Below are 15,948 nucleotides of genomic sequence, written 5' to 3'. Positions count from 1 at the left end.
TGCAACTCCAGCTTCATGCAGGTTGTTCAGGATCCCCCGGCTTCCTAAGAAGAGTATGGCCTGACCTACTGCATCTTCTCTTGGATCTAGTGACTGTACCGTCTTGCTCTGTCCAAAACACGCCATCTCACAGCATGTCTTTCCACATTTCCAGCTCGCTCTGTCACAGATAAAAGGCTTTGATCAAAAATCAGGGATCAGGCATAGAAGTAAATGTTTGTGACTGACTTTAACGGGCTGAGGGAGGGCTGTTAAAAAACGTCTTCGCTGCAGTTCCTGTTGCTCAGGTTAGCAGAAGGAACTTCCTCTGACATCCGGGCAGCAGGCAGGAGCATCTGTGCCTAAGGGCTTGGGGTGTGTTGCGGGGGAAGGGAGGAAGGAAATCTGGAACCCATAAGCTTCACTGATGTTTGCATTACCTTGCACTGTTGTATTGGTCTGCGCTTGGCCCCTCCCCCAGCCCTCCCTGCCCTATCAGCAAAGGACATCCACAAAGTTATTCAAATGTCCCTCCTCTCCTTAGCCCTCCCCCCCCCAAAAAACAAAAAACCCAAAAAACCACCCAGCTCCTTGAAGGTTGGGGAGGCTCCGAGCCTTGAGGAAGTTTGGGAAGTCTGGCCAGTGGACACGTCAGGGCTGTACTCCCTGGGCTGGCTTTGTCTGCTTTCCAGGCTGCCTCTCCAGATGCACTGTGGCCTTTGCAGGCCCTCCATCCTGTGAGGTCCAAGGCCCCAGTGCCTGCCAGGTGGGAGAGAAGGGGATCAGTTCTGAGAAGATGAAAGAGGAGAGCATGTGCCCAGACTCCCCCGAAGGCAGCCTGGTCACTAGTGAGGAGGAGGGCGAACGGCTTCACAAGAAATGTCTCCGCAAGCGTGGCCAGCTGGGCAAACCCGTGGAGGATTGTGGCTCGCCTTCTCCGCAGGGCAAGCGCAGCAAGCGCAGCCCCGTTCCCCAGTCCTTCGAGGACGTGCACACTCAGCGGGTGATCGCCAATGTACGGGAGAGGCAGCGCACCCAGTCACTCAACGATGCCTTTGCCGAGTTGCGGAAGATCATCCCCACGCTGCCCTCCGACAAACTCAGCAAGATTCAGACCCTCAAGCTGGCCGCCCGCTACATAGACTTCTTGTACCAGGTGCTGCAGAGCGATGAGCTGGACCACAAGATCACCAGCTGCAACTACCTGGCCCACGAGAGGCTCAGCTACGCCTTCTCTGTCTGGAGGATGGAAGGGGCTTGGTCCATGTCAGCATCTCACTGAGCCTGCAGGATCCAGCCAACAGGTATGTATAACACGCTTCCTGCTGCCCGGCGCCACCGAGAGCATTGCCTTTGCATCCCTCCCTCCTGCCTTCTCCGGGCCCCTCCCCGGCTGTATTTGTAGCTTCTCCAGGGGAAGGAAATGTCATCTCTCCCCCCACCCCGCCATGTGCAGTGCGTTTGAACAAACCCCAGACGCGCGACGAGCCCGGTGCTCAGGCGAGGTAGCTGACCCCGAAGCTAACAGGATCGCTTTCATTGCCAAGCCGCCACTCACGTTAATGGGACCTTGGAGGGATCTGAGCAGCAGAGCCCTAGAGCAACTGATTTAATTTACCAGCGACAATGGGGGGTTGTTTCTAAGGGCCAGCTAATGAAAGGTTTAAAACAGGAGTTTAAAATCAGAATTAGCCTCTGATTGTAGCCCGAGAGTGCGGTTTAAATCAGGAGCAGCTCTACTGAAATCAATACACCAGTGTAAGAGAGACCGAATCAGGCCCAGGTACTGCACTGAGCACCCCAAATGCAGCATTCTTGTAAGATGCGGTCCCCGATTCTGAGCTCATTGCACTGGTGTAAATCAGGAGTGACTCCGCTGAAGTCAGTGGAGTGGCACAGGGGCCAAGGCCTGCAGAGGCTGCCCCGTTACGCTCCTGGAGCACTGTTTCAAAGGGTAGAGAACAGTAACCTCCTCTGATCTGATGGGAGCTCAGCCTAGCTGTAGTATGCCAGGAATAACGTACTCCCGGGAGGATGCGGGAGACATGGAGTTTCATACGCATATTGCTGCAGACATTGCATTGAGGCTGGATATTATATGCATTCCAGCCTCACGCAAATGCCATCCAAGGACTCTCTGGGCTTCAGGCTCTGCTCCTCTCAGCCACTGACAAAGGAGAGCAAAGACCTATCAGCGAATTACTGATTTCTGGCAGCCAGGAGCTGCTGCAGGGGCAGAGAGAGTCCCGTGAAGTGCACTAAGGGATATGGGGAGGCCAGGGCAAGGAAGGGTGACAGCACAGCATCCGCAGACCCATCCCAACCCCTTGCCATCCCTGGATATCCGAGACAACTGAGAAATAGTAATAATAATTAAAGCCAACTCCTGGGAATGGCAGCTGCAGTCATCTCCTAGGATATAAACCTCTCTAGAACACAGGGCCGTGGGCATTGCCAGACTGGATTCAACCCACAGTCCATCTAGCCCAGTGTCCTGTCTCCGACGCGCCCAGCACCAGATGCTGCTGAGAAAGGTGTAAGAATCCTGCCGTAGCAGATGTGGTCTCTAATAATTAGCTATCGGCTGACGCCCCAAAGCCCTTCCCGGATGTTGGGTAGCATTAATGACAGGGGCTCTGGACATTCTCATTATCCATAGAAATGACCGGTCCCTTTTTCCAATCCCCCAAATGGACGCGCATCCAGCTCACGGCAGCCACCTTCCTGCTCCATCCCCGTGGATCGGCCCAGGTCCTCTTTCCTGGACTCCCGGCCTCATTGCCGTGGCCCTCGTGCTGGGATCAATATGTCTGGCTTTCCTTGGATGCTGACAGACAGGAGAGTGGAGCACCTAGTTAATCAGCAACTGGCCGCTTTGCCTTGTGTCAGTCCAGCTCCTATGGTGCACACTCGTCTAGGTTGAGGCTAAGCTCATGAGGAACACGTCAGTGTTATTTCTGCTCCCCCCCCGGGAGATGCAACCAAACTTCCTCAACATGCAATGAGCCGTCTCCTTTGATTTTTATTTCTAGATATGAATTCTTTTATTAGGACCTGATCCAGCATGTCTCCTTACTCAAATACATTGTCTTGGGGGCTGGATTCCCCTCTCAATGCCCCACTTTCAATCAGGAGTAAATCCGCTGAATTCAATGGAGTAGTTAGCTCAGAATCAGACCCATAATGGTGAGTGTGGGCGGGATCAGGCCCTTCGCGGGTTTCAATGGAAATAGGAAGCTACAGACCCTTTTTGTTAAACAAACATCAAGGTATCAGATCCGCCTAATGGAATCTGTGCCCGCTCCAGTGTGTATGAAACCCACACACCACTGTGAAGCAATTATCCTTCCTCGGATAACAGGCTTTGTACACAGGGTGATCTAAAATGTGAGGTGAAAGGGAAGAGCTCAGTTCTGGAGGGACTAGCAGGGAGCTGGGAGTATGGCCTCTGTTTAATGGCCTGTGGCTTGCTCACCCTCTCGCCTATGCCAGGAGATGGCGAAGCCTGGCGCCCAAAGCCTCTTTCTCTCTTGACCCACTGGAAGGTCAAGTCCCATGTCCCTCCCCGCTCCCCTCTTTGTCAGTTTCATCTGATCCTGGACTGGGCTCCCCAAAGGCAGGAGTTGGAGCCAGAGTTTTACTTTCTAAATTGAAACAAATCCCGGGTGATTCCTGGGAAGGGGCATCAGTAATCTGAGGTTTATGCAGCAGTGACTGGAACTCTCTGCCGTTCCATACAGCACCCCTCTGACCAGTTACCTCTGCACCTGCTGGGTTCTCAGTCATTGCTATTGGTACCATTCATTACTTAATGGCTTTGGCTGTTAGGGCCAGAATTTCAACGATCTTTAGGTGCCCAACGCAGCAGATTGGCACCTCGTGGGCTCTACAAATCACCTAAGCAGGTTCGCCGCTGAACTCCCACTGAAAACAATTTTGGGGCCCAACTTGAGACCCGGCTCCTCACTGCCTCACCTGGAGGTGCCCGTCACTCTGCAAATCAGCGGGGCCAAGCAGCGCAGAAATAACACCTGAAATGTGGCCTTTGGCACCCCATTTAAACTGCTCTTTTTGCAAACCTGGGGTGAGGCGTCTCATGATGGGCACCAGTGAAAACTCGGTACCGAGAATCACAGGCAACTTCTGACCATTTATTATTTAACTGAGTATTTATTGGGCTGTTCCAATGTGATGCCCAAAAGCTCGCTGCTCCCTTTGGCTGTGGAAATCCCCTGAGCTCCATCCCTGACCTCAATCACTGCCAGTCTCTGCGTTGTGCTTGCCCAGTATCTGGGTGCTCCATTTCGGTAGGACCCTCCTCTGTTTGCTCTGGATAGCAGTGCAGTTAGAGGGATTCCAATGGGGATTTATCACCCCTCCCATGCACTGGGGTCTTGCAAATCACCACAGCGTTATATTTGCTCCTAGTCCTGCGCCAGTTCTTTCCACCGCAGCAGGGTCATGGCTTCATTGCACGCTCAGGCAGCGGATGCAATCACTGTTGGGCCTTTAATCAGGATTCATGGAAAGAGAAACCGCCTTAGGTCACACACTCCAAAGGCACCATTGTCATAAAATCGAAACAGTCCAAACGAGAAGTTAAAAGTATTTTCAGGTTTTATGTCTACCCCTCGGCCCCTGCTCTGAGCCGCTCACTCACACGGGCGCGTGCACACGCACACCCTGGCACCTGCCCTTCACCTCAGATCAATTTTTGTTATTTTACAATGGTGTTTCCCTGTTGTTTAAAGATGTTTGTCTCTGTCGTGTCGCTGTGAGGCACTCAAACAACCGGGGAAGCATGGAAACAACCTGTCTCTGCACAGAATGCCACTACATGGACATGGTAGTACACTGAAAACTAGAGTTGGTTGCCTCTTGTGCCTGTCATTGTGAGGTGTGGGTGCCCACGCAACTACAGTGGGTGAAATACAGTCAGATGGCAGGAGGTGGCTTTTAAATTGACGGTGTTTCTTTAAGTGTCCTTTATAGGGTCGTTAACTATTAGGCCTAATTAGCACTGATTTATTGTGCAATCCCAGTGACGTTAGTGCTGAAAGTGACTCTGCTAATGTAATACCAGGGTGAAGATGGTCCAGCAGTAAGTGTGACTGCTGGAGGCAGCAGTTTAAACACTCAGACAGAGAAGTCAGAAGGCGAGTTTTGTTCCTATGAAGTTAATCCGGCCAGATCTGTTACTGCTCCAACTGGACAGTGTAGCAGAACATTTATTAGTGGTGAGTTCGCAGAAAGTTTCGGGCATCTACGGCTTGAGCGAAAGGCCATTTGAGTCAATGCAAAGACGCTCTATGACTTCACTGGGCTTTGGATCAAGACAAGCCGCTAATGCCCTGCGTGCTTTGGGTTGTCTCTAGAGATGGAGTGCTTTCCCATGCTGTGTGCCTCAGCGGGACATCTGAGAATGAAAGTCCCTGGCATCAATGGCCACTTTTGGCAAATGCTGAGCCACGTGTCAGCGTGAATGTGGGTGTCGGGCTTGCTAAGATGTGCACGTCTGCATCTGTTTCTGGGACTGCGTGTGCATGTAGTTAAACTGGTCCGTGTTTGGCAGGGGTTTCGTTCCTATGATAAACCGATGAGTGAAAGCCCCTTCAGTGAAATAACTCTTGTAAATATCCCCCCAGTCCTGTAAATACAGAGCTATTGGTGTTCTTAATAGTCCTGTTTCATATTCAGCCCAGATGGCTCCAAAATGCTTGCTAGAAACCCTGGTCTTTTTGTGATACATTGGTCTCCAAAATGGATGATTGTTTGTACTGTGCATTCCTGCCACAATGATACCAACTGACAGCTCCAAGTTAGGGAGGGAAATAATGGGCAGTGGAACTTACAAGGTAGAGGGCAAAAGGAAGAAGCAGGCAGCACTCAGGGAAATGCTCTTTAGTTACAAAGACTGCATCTCTCTCGCCGGTCAGTTAGCGAATGCAGTGTTTGCAATGGGGCTGTCATTTCATAATGCAAAGCAGCTAATGCCTACTGAGTTTGCAGTATACTTGTCTCCACTGGAACCTTGCCTATTAAATATCAAAGGCCGCTGAACAGCTGAGTGTGCATATATGCTTGTGAAGCAGGAGACATCATTGGGGGCGAGGAGGGAGCCCCTTGGCAAGAAAAGTGAATGTTTGAAATCCACCGAGCTCGCAATTTTCAGAAAAAAAAAAAAATACAATCTCGAGCACATTAAAACTGATGCCTTGTTCCTTTTCCTGATGAATGGGGAGAAAGTGAGGGTATAATTTAAAATCTCCAGGGAAAAAAATTCTGGAGCTGTTAAGGGTGATATTCTCTGACTGACTTTAAATTGGCTCCTTGGATTCATTGTATTTTTACAATGCCCTTACACAGTTATCCAATCTGAAAAGCCTCTGATGGAATTCAGCACTTGCCTTTTGAGGACTGGTGCCCTTAATCGGAGTCTGCTCTGTAGGATAGGTTTCAGGGTAGCAGCCGTGTTAGTCTGTATCCTCAAAAAGAACAGGAGTACTTGTGGCACCTTAGAGACTAACAAATTTATTAGAGCATAAGCTTTCGTGGGCTACAACCCACTTCTTCGGATGCATATGCATCTGAAGAAGTGGGTTGTAGCCCACGAAAGCATGCATCCGAAGAAGTGGGTTGTAGCCCACGAAAGCTTATGCTCTAATAAATTTGTTAGTCTCTAAGGTGCCACAAGTACTCCTGTTCTCTCTGTAGGATAGTTATTTCCTTTCCCCCTATTTTATAACGAGGTCCTACAAAATAATGCGAAAGCATCAGGCAACAAAGGGGAAGATAAGTGGGAGGCTTCCTCCTCCAGATCCGCGCCTGCTTGGGCAGCCGATTTGGGACAATGTCATGGACTCAGGAAAAGGCAGTGAGATCCTGCCAATGAAAATCGTGCTATGGATCAGGGAAACAGAATCCTGTCTGATTGGTCTGGTTGGGTACATCAAAATTATAACAGAAAGAAAGAAAGAAAGAAAGAAAGAAAGAAAGAAAGAAAGAAAGAAAGGTCTGTGGCAACTGTGTAATGCTATTCAGGGGTAAACCATTGGGGTTACACTGCTGGAAGTGAGAGCCCCTCATACACTTTGTTCTTAAGTATGAAAGTTAAATGGTCCACAGGCTCTTCCCCATGTGAGAGGGGGCATCTGGTATGGGGTTAATTGGGCAGCCACAGGGGGAGAGAAGTGGAAAGTCGAGCTGGGGCTCTAGTGTCAAGCTGGTGTTGTTTGCAGTTCTGCCCTACCGTTTGGCTTTAAAGTGACAAAAAGGATTCTCTCTTCTGTAATTTCCCCAGCTGTGCTGGGTGTTTATGTGACTCCCCAGGCCCAGACTGGCCTGGTCTGGCTCCTACGGAGGATTCTGCTAAGCCCCCACTGCCCCAGAGGGGGGATTTTTCTTTGCAAGGCTCTAACCCTCAGTAACAGTCAGACATTAATAAGGGCCTTTTCCTCTGGCTGGGCCAGAGCAGAACCCAAGCAGTGTCCTGTGGGTCCATACCTGTCTGTCTACCTTGTTGTTTTTACAACGTTGCCCATCACCATGGTGCTGCATTTCTCTGCACTTTTAACACGTTCACTAGGCCACAAGAAGTAGCAGAGAGGGGTCTGTTGACAGTAGATTCCTTCCGTAGCGATGTTTCACTCTTATTGCGGCCGAAATAGTAGACCAGATTTTCTTTGTGTTTTATTCTTCTACGTCTTTTGCTTTCTACAGTGTAGGGTGCATGTTAAATATAGAATCCTAGGACTGGAAGGGACCTTGAGAGGTCATCTAGTCGACTCATGGCAGGACTACGTATTATCTAAGTATGTCCAGGGGTAGAGCCTTGACTGCTGTTAATTCTCAGTGCTTCCTTGCCTTCAGTGGAGCTATGACAATTTATACCAGCTGTTGTTTGCCTCAGTTCGCTGTGCCGGGTCCAGACCTGGGTCGTCGCCTGTGCAGTGCTCTTCACTACCTGGCTCAGGTGGCCCCTTGCTGTCATGCAGGGCACTGATGCTTTCACCTTAGCCTGCTCAGTTCGGTGGGCAGTGGCGTGTGGCTACAGCTGCGTCTGCCTCTGCCCCGAGCGGGTGCTCGCAGGGTACGTCTACCTTGGAAGAAAAGACTTATGGCATGGCCCCTGCTGTGTCTCTAGGTCTATGGGGGCTGTGATCGCAGTAGCCCTAGCACCTCGGATTAGCCCAGCATTGGCACCAACCCCTGACTGCTGGACCAGCAGCGGGGCCCCAGGAGGGAGACCAACATGTCAAGGATTTCCAGCACGGCTGCGGGGCTGCTTTAGACCATCTGACTGGACAAAAGGCTTGGGGGAGGCTCCCACAATGGGGGGTTCAGTGACTGTTGGAACAGCTCAGGGGGCTCCTGTGTCCTGGTGGGTAGAGGAGAGCAGGGTAGAGCTCTGCAGTCTTGTGGGGCATTCCTGCAGTGTTCACGCTTACTCTTTGCCCTCCGAGTGTCGCTTCCTGCCCCCTTCCCGACGTACACAGGTACACCCCCCACCGCCATCCCCATGCTGCGTGGTCAGTGACCAGCTAAGTACCCTGCAAAACACCACATGGGAATGGCTCTGTGTCCAGAGTTGGGGAGCAGCCAAGTTCTTATGGGCCACTGGAGTCTCCACCACAGTCCCTCTGATCCTCAGGGCCCTTGGCAGAGGGAGCCGACCTCAATGTCCCTGCTAGGAAAACCCAGCAGAGTCACCTACAAGCTGGAGCCAATTTCTCTCCCATAGGGAGTGGATCTGAATTCAGCCAAGTGTGGGGGTGCGTGTGTCCCCTCATTCTGGCCCCTGCACTTCATTCCCATCCTCTTGATGGATTATAAATACACAGCCATCCGGGATCAAAGGGATCTGGGCCTGAGAGAACAAGCTCTTCTGGGAGGCACCAGGGAGCTCTGAGCTGGGACAATTCATTTGGCATCGCATGATTTTTTCCAGCTGGGTAAGAGGTACCGGAGGGGCAGGGCACATCCCGAGTTGTGTGAGGGAGGGGAATAAGGAGCAATCACTCCACTGCATGTGTGCGCGTGTGGATTCATGGATTCTAAGGCCAGAAGGGATCATTGTGGTCATCTAGGCTGACTTGCTGTTCACACAGGCCAGAGACCTGCCCCCAAATAATCCCTAGAGCCGCTTTTAGAAAAAACTTCCAATTTGGATTTAACATTTTTCAGTCACGGAGAAACTACCATGACCCTTGGTAAGTTGTTTCCGTGGTTAATTACTCTCGCTGTTAAAAATGTACGCCTTATTTCCGGTCTGAATTTGTCTGCCTTCAACTTCCAGTCACTGGATCACGTTAGACCTTTCCCTGCTAGATTGAAGAGCCCAACAACAAATATTTGTTCTCCATGTAGATACGTGCTGTAGAACTAATCAAATCACCCCTTAACCTTCTCTTTGTCAAGCTAAATAGATCGAGCTCTTTGAGTCTATCATTATAAAGCAGGTTTTCTAATCTGTTAATCATCCGCATGGCGCATCTCTGAACCCTCCAATTCATCCACATCCTTCCTGAATTTTGGGCACCAGATTTGGACACAATCTTCCCGCAGTACCAGTGCCAAATACAGAGGTAAAATAACCTCTCTACTTTCCTTCGAGTTTCCCTTGTTTATGCATCCCAGGATCACATTAGCTCTTTTGGCCACGGCGTCGCACTGGGAGCGCATGTTCAGCTGATTATCCACCATCCAAATCTTTAACAGAGTGACTGCTTCCCAAGATAGAGTCCTCCATCTTATAAATACGGCCTGCAGTCTTTGGTTCCAGATGCATACATTTACATTTAGCTGTATTGAAACACATATTGTTTGCAAGTGCATTATTTACCAAGTAGGATGACCAGACAGCAAATGTGAAAAATTGGGACTGTCCCTATAAAATCTGGACATCTGGTCACCCTATTACCAATTGATCTAGATCAGTGACCTGTCCTCTTCATTATTTACCACTCCCCCAAGTTTTGTGTCATCTGCAAACTTTATTAGTGATGATTTTATGTTTTCTTCCAGGTCATTGATAAAAATGTTAAATAGCTTAGGGCCATAACCAATTCCTGCAGGACTTTGCTGGAACTGTATCCGCTTGAAGCTCCCCCGTTTACAATTACATTTTGAGATCTATCTGTTAGTCAGTTTTTAATCCATTTAATGTGGGCCATGTTCATTTTATAGCTTTCTAGTTTTTTAATCCAAATGTTGTGCGGTACCAAGTCAAATGCCTTATGGACGTCTAAGTATATTACGACAACACTAGTACCTTTATCAACTAAGCTTGTGATCTCATCAAAGAAAGGTATCAAATTAGCTTGACGGGATCTATTTGTGTGAGGATGTGAGGCAACCGTTTGGGGTTTGTCAGTACCTTTTCCCAGCTCCACTTCTGAGGAGTATGCTGATTAGTAACCAATCATTGCCGATAATTAATAACAATGGTCATTTCTACAGCCCCTCCCCCTCAAAGCACTTTGCAAACACTCGGGAATGAGGCCTCTGGATATACTGTCCAAAAAATGTGGCCCATCTCTAGCTGCGAGTTCCATGGTGCCTGTCCAACCCTGGGGGAGAGGGGGTTCTTCCTTCTGCGCTCATGAGTGAAGTGCATTGAGTTCTGTGAGTGGAAGGGGCTGTAGAAACGCAAAGTGACCCTAGTGATGGAAAATTCCATTGCTCTCGTGCAGCAGAACTGTCGTGGGCAGTCACTGTTGTGGAGGCAGCTCTCAGGAAACTGGGGCCAGTCCCAGACTCCGCTGTATTCAGTGGGGAGAGCAGTGCACCCCTCCTTCCCCTGCCCCCCGGGGCCTTTGTTTGGACGTTGTACTAGCTGGAGCTTTTTCAGGGCATGTGCCTTCCTTCCTAGCTGTAATGAGTTGCAATCCTGAAGCCTCGAGCCATGGATGTGCAGATCACACGTGGTCTGTGGTCTGACAGGCTGGGCCACAGCCTTCCAGCCAGCAGCAGGAGGAAGTGGATGGGTTAGTTGGGCAGAAAGGAGTTCAGAGGGCCCCCCGCGGCTGTGGAGTAGCTTAACAAACGGAGGGCTGTTGTTGTCAACAACAGGGGCTCCTATGATTGTGGCCCGTTTCCAAAGCTCTTTTCTCTTCCTACCGGCATCGCCTCATTCTTTGGCCAGCTACTCTGCACCCCGGCACTGATCTTGGCCAGCCAGGCGCTGGGAAAACTGGGAGATGCCACTGCTTGTGATCCTCATCATGGAGCAACATGGCCTCTCCAACCATTACTACCAGTGGACTCCCCTCTGACCTTCCATGTTCCCAACTTGAGGAGGATTTGGGGATTCGTGGGCATCAAAGGGTCTAGAGGCAGGTTTTTTCAGGGCTTGGCTAATTTCGCTGAAAGAAATGGCCTTCCCTGTTCCCTCTATGGGAGTTCCAGACAGTAGTTTCAGTGACATCTTTTATCTTTTTAGTAAAGTGCACAGCATTTAACTCTGAGCCGTCCCCACGGGGTGAGGGTGGGTGGATGGGTGGGGGCTGGGGACTGAGGGGTGGGGAGGGAGGGAAGCGCCAATACAGAGCAGGAAGGCAAGTACTTAACATTGGTCAGGATTAAAGTTAAAACACAGATAAAATTACACAGCCTTGCCCTAGTGATCAATAAAATATCCACCGGTTTATGATCCCTGCAAGGAATCTGGGTCTTAGGATTTCAGCTGCATTCATTTAAACCCAAAGGAATGTCTTTGAAACTAGTCAGTGTTTCATATCTGAATGGCATGGAAAGGGCCCTGGGATCTGACAGAGAGGGAGTGAGCTGCATTCATTAATATTTTTGCATTTAATTTCCTTTAAAAAAGTAGGGGGTCGAGACGCAAAAAATGTTGAATGAGCCATTAACATGTCTGAATAACTGTGGGGTGACTCTTATCCGCAGGAGGTGTTACCTTTAATAGCTCTCTAGTCACACCCAGCATACTAATACTGTCGCTTCGCATCCGGTTAGTTTTTGACGAGCATCATGAATGGGTGTTTACTGCTGGCACTGCAATAGCTCCATTGGGCTGGGCATTTTGTAGCCACATCAGTGGGGTTGGCCCAGGCCCTGCAGATTTGTGGATTGTTATCCCTAGTCGCAGACGGGGAGTTGAGGTCCAGAGACTCCAGGTAAAGTGACTGGCCCAAAGTCACCCACAGAGCCATGGCAGAGCGGGAACTGAACTCACATCCGAGTCCCAGGCCAATGCTCAGTGAGCCCTGCTGTCACCACTCCAACAGCCCCCCGGAGTCCTTTTTTCAATTTGGTGCTTGCAGTGACCCCACATTGATTTTCGGAGGCACTGGGTCTCCACAGCGCCCAGCTAGAATCAGTGGGAGGGGAAGGCGCTCTGCTTCCCCAGCACCTTCCAGAATCCTGGCCCACTCTAGTGAGCCTTGGTGCAACCTCACATGAACTCGCACAGGAAACTAGGAGAAAGCACCTCCCCTTGGGAGCAGCTGGTATCATGTGCTGGGAATCGGCCTCCTCTGCCTCCAGGCAGGTGTGTTCTTGGAGACTGAATGCTGGGATTCTCCCTCGGAAGCTGGACAAGCCACAATTGTGAAAGAGAGTCGCCCAAGTACAGCCCTCACCTTGGCATGGACACCGGAATTTGGCCTGGTAGCCCGCACTGACTTCTCACCGATAGGGGCTGTGGGTGCTCAGCCCCTCTGCTTTTTGGGGGGGGGGGTCCAAGGCTATTATTCTTCCTTGAGTCGTGTGTAGTGTTAGTGCTTGCAGGCCCCAAGCAGGGGCCGGGCACCGCACAAACGAAGGGTGAGGATACTGACCTCAGTATTTATACGTGGTCACTTTCCCTAAGAGATGCAATTGCTCGCTGCATGAAATGAAGATTAAAAATCACCTGAGTGCTGAAGCCAACTTGGCATCTCCTTAGCTCTGGTTAGTCCCTCATGGACTCCAGGGGATGGGCCTCGGCTCCAGAATCTTACTGCAGGCTGTCGGGGCTGAGAGCCCTGCAAAGCAGCACAAGGCAATCGTACACTGCTGAAGGAAGGGTCCATGTAGGGTAGGAGCCAGACATCCTGTGTGGGTGCAATTCGCTGGCCAAGCCATGAGTGCCATTTCAGCCGCACGTGAGCTCTCAGGGCACCATGCCCATCCCATCAGACAGAGACATGGGCACACACAGCTAGAGATCAAGCGGGCCCACCTGTCAAGTTTTATGCAGCACCATCAATGACATTGCCTGCAAATTATGTAATGAGCTAATCTGAATATTTGCAAAAAAAGTACATGAGACTATACGCTTCGGCTTATACAAGAAGCTGTGCATATTTCGTACTTGTGAAAAGCACTGGGCTTGACAGCCCAAGTAAATAATGGAGCCTTTTGTCTATCTATTTCCTAGAGCAAGAAGGTGGGGGAGGTAATATCTTTTATTGGACCAACATGTGTTGATGCAAGAGACAAGCTTTCGAGCAATACAGAGCTCTTCTTCAGGGCTGGGAAAGGTATTCAGAGTGTCACAGGTGAAACAGATTGTTAAGTATCTATTTCCTACTCACCACTGCCCCGCCAGTCTGATCTGTGACTGTGACTTCCTCTAGGGCAAAGGTCCTCAAACTGTGGGGCGCACCCCCGTAGGGGGGCATGGAGGAATGTTCAGGGGGGGGTGCAGTGGGGCCCTACAGAGGGTGGGGAGAGTGCGCCACCCAGCCCTGCTCTGCTCCGGCCCCTCCTGACCACGGCCTGGCCACAGCTCCGCACCCAGCCCAAAACCAGCCCCAGCCCTGCCCCCAGTTGTAGCTCCAGCCTCAGCCTCCTTCCCCTGTCTGCCCCCCCACCCGGGGCTGTGGCCCCACTCCTGGCTCGGGGGGGAGCGGGGACAGGGAAGAGATGCAGGTGGGATTAGGGGCGGCATGACGCGGAAAAGTTTGAAAAGTCTGCTCTAGGGACGCCGGTCGGGCCTCTGCCGATTCTACCAGTTAGTGAAAAGGCTGATGTTGGGCTTGTGACAAGTGAGCTGGAACTGAGACCCACCAAACTCAGCTCATACGAGGGCCACTAAATTTCCATTCAATGGGAGTAACTTTCCACCCCTACTGAACTGGGATGGATTCATACTGCAAGTGAAAGCTCAGTAGCTCGTTAGCTCCCCGTATGTGCTAATGTTCCGCCTTGTGTCTGGAAATACCTGTTTGTTACATCAACTTCTGACTGCTTGGGTGCTGACTCAGGCAGGGTCTCCACTCCCTGGACATAGGCAACATCCCACACCCTGCGCTCAGACTCTGGTTCACACCGCAGGTAGGTGCCCTGTTTGTAAAGCAGCATCCCATCACCCAAAGTGGACGCGCTGGCAATTCAACAAACAATGAGTGCAACACCCAGCCCACTCCTCCATACATCAGTAGCAACACAAAACCATTGCGGCAGTCACACCTGGGTACTCTTGTGCGGTTCAGAAATGATTGTCTATGTGTATCGGATTTTTGTGTGTACATTAATTTAAATTCATATGAGGACCTTGCAGTCATCCGCATGGGTCATCAACTGGGTGTGACGCTCCATCTGTCTGATCCACCGCACACAGCGCCTTCATCCTGCTGGTTCTGTGGCAGTGGAGCAGCCAGCAGCGGGGGTGCAAACACGCCGCTCTTTGGGAGTGAGCACTGGAGGAGGGTTGGGTCTGAGGGTTCCTAGTTATGAGAACAGCACGGGAGCGAGTAGTAGAGACAGCAGAGCCAAGCGCACAGTTCGGGCCATTTCTTCGGAAGGATGGTGTGACAAGGTGGGTAAGGCTGGGGTTCTGCTCCCAGCTCTGTTTGAAGTGACCTGCCTAACCTCTGTTATCTTACTGTCAAATGAGAGTCACGTCTGCTGGTGCGTGGCTTAGTAACCTTTCATTAAGCTACAGGCAGCTCACTAGCGGTGGAGGGAGTAACTGCCTTGTAGCTGAGCTGTGGGAATGTGGGACGGACCTGCCAGATGACTGAGTGCCAGTGCCAGCCAAGCTGTGTGACATGGGGTAGGGCAGAAGGTGCCAGCCGTTTCAGTGGTAATTCTGCACACACCGGGTGCTTGGCAGGGAGAGGGAAAGGTATGCACTGGCCGGAGGTCATTCAGCACCCAGGAAGCGAAGGAAGGCGCTCGCTCTTTGGCTGGGCAGCCCTGGCCTCTGACATCTCGTTTCCAGCCGCAGATTCAGAGGGAACCACGGGCTCTGCTGCTGCGCGAGCTCGTGTGTGCATAGAGGCGACAGGTGCAGGGATTGGATGGGGCTGCTGGACCTCACTCCAAGAGAAGGAGACTGTCAGACAGGCCTGGCACTGGCCTCTGAAAGTTTTAAGCGTGCTGAATCTGTCTAGTGTTTTATTTCTCTCTCTCCTTATGCAGTGCGGTCTCATCGCCTCTTGAGAATGCAAGATCTCACATTCTGTTATGAGAGACAGAAATTAAAATGGAGAGAGAAACAGAGAGACCCTAGGGCCTCTGCAGCTGTCACGGGGCTGCACAATTAAAATGCAATTGCAATAATAATGGGTAGCCCATAAACAACATGCATATCATGAAATACTGAAACCCCAGAGTGTTCTTTATTTTGTTAAGCAGTAAAGGATGTAACGCTGCACGGGTTGCCAACCCTCTCGGTTTGGCCAGGAGTCTCCTGGAATTGAGCTCGATCTCCTGGTTCCGCGCCACTCCCAGAAGCGCCTAGCATATCCGTCAGTGGCTCCTAGGAGGAGCCCACACCCCAAACCCCCTCCCGCAGCCCAACCCCCTGCCCCAGGCTCAGCCCAGAGCCCCCTCCCACACTTTGAACCCCTTGGTTCCACCCCCCCCACACAAGCCCAGAGCCTGCATTCCATACCACACCCCAACCCCGTGCCCTAGCCCGGTGAAAGTGAGGGAGGGTCAGGAAGAACGAGCGACAGAGAGAAGGGAGCTGGAGTGAGCCGGGGTGGGGCCTCAGAAAAGGGGTGTGGCAGGGGCATGGCA

At 51.1% G+C, this 15,948-nt stretch overlaps 1 protein-coding gene across 1 annotated transcript in view; it reads left to right on the top strand.

The window, feature by feature from the left end:
• Nucleotides 1-594: 594 nt before the first annotated feature.
• LOC128828337 (twist-related protein 2-like) overlaps nucleotides 595-15,948 on the top strand; it is a 37,403-nt gene continuing 22,049 nt past the window's right edge. The window contains exon 1 of the mRNA XM_054012918.1: nucleotides 595-1,283. Within this exon, the coding sequence (XP_053868893.1) occupies nucleotides 776-1,261 (486 nt within the window). The 5' untranslated portion in view covers nucleotides 595-775 and the 3' untranslated portion in view covers nucleotides 1,262-1,283. The remainder of the gene's footprint in view (nucleotides 1,284-15,948) is intronic.

The sequence above is a fragment of the Malaclemys terrapin genome, chromosome 23, assembly GCF_027887155.1.
Source record: "Malaclemys terrapin pileata isolate rMalTer1 chromosome 23, rMalTer1.hap1, whole genome shotgun sequence".
Taxonomy (NCBI): Eukaryota; Metazoa; Chordata; order Testudines; family Emydidae; genus Malaclemys; species Malaclemys terrapin.
This window is presented reverse-complemented; position numbering and strand designations above follow the sequence as displayed.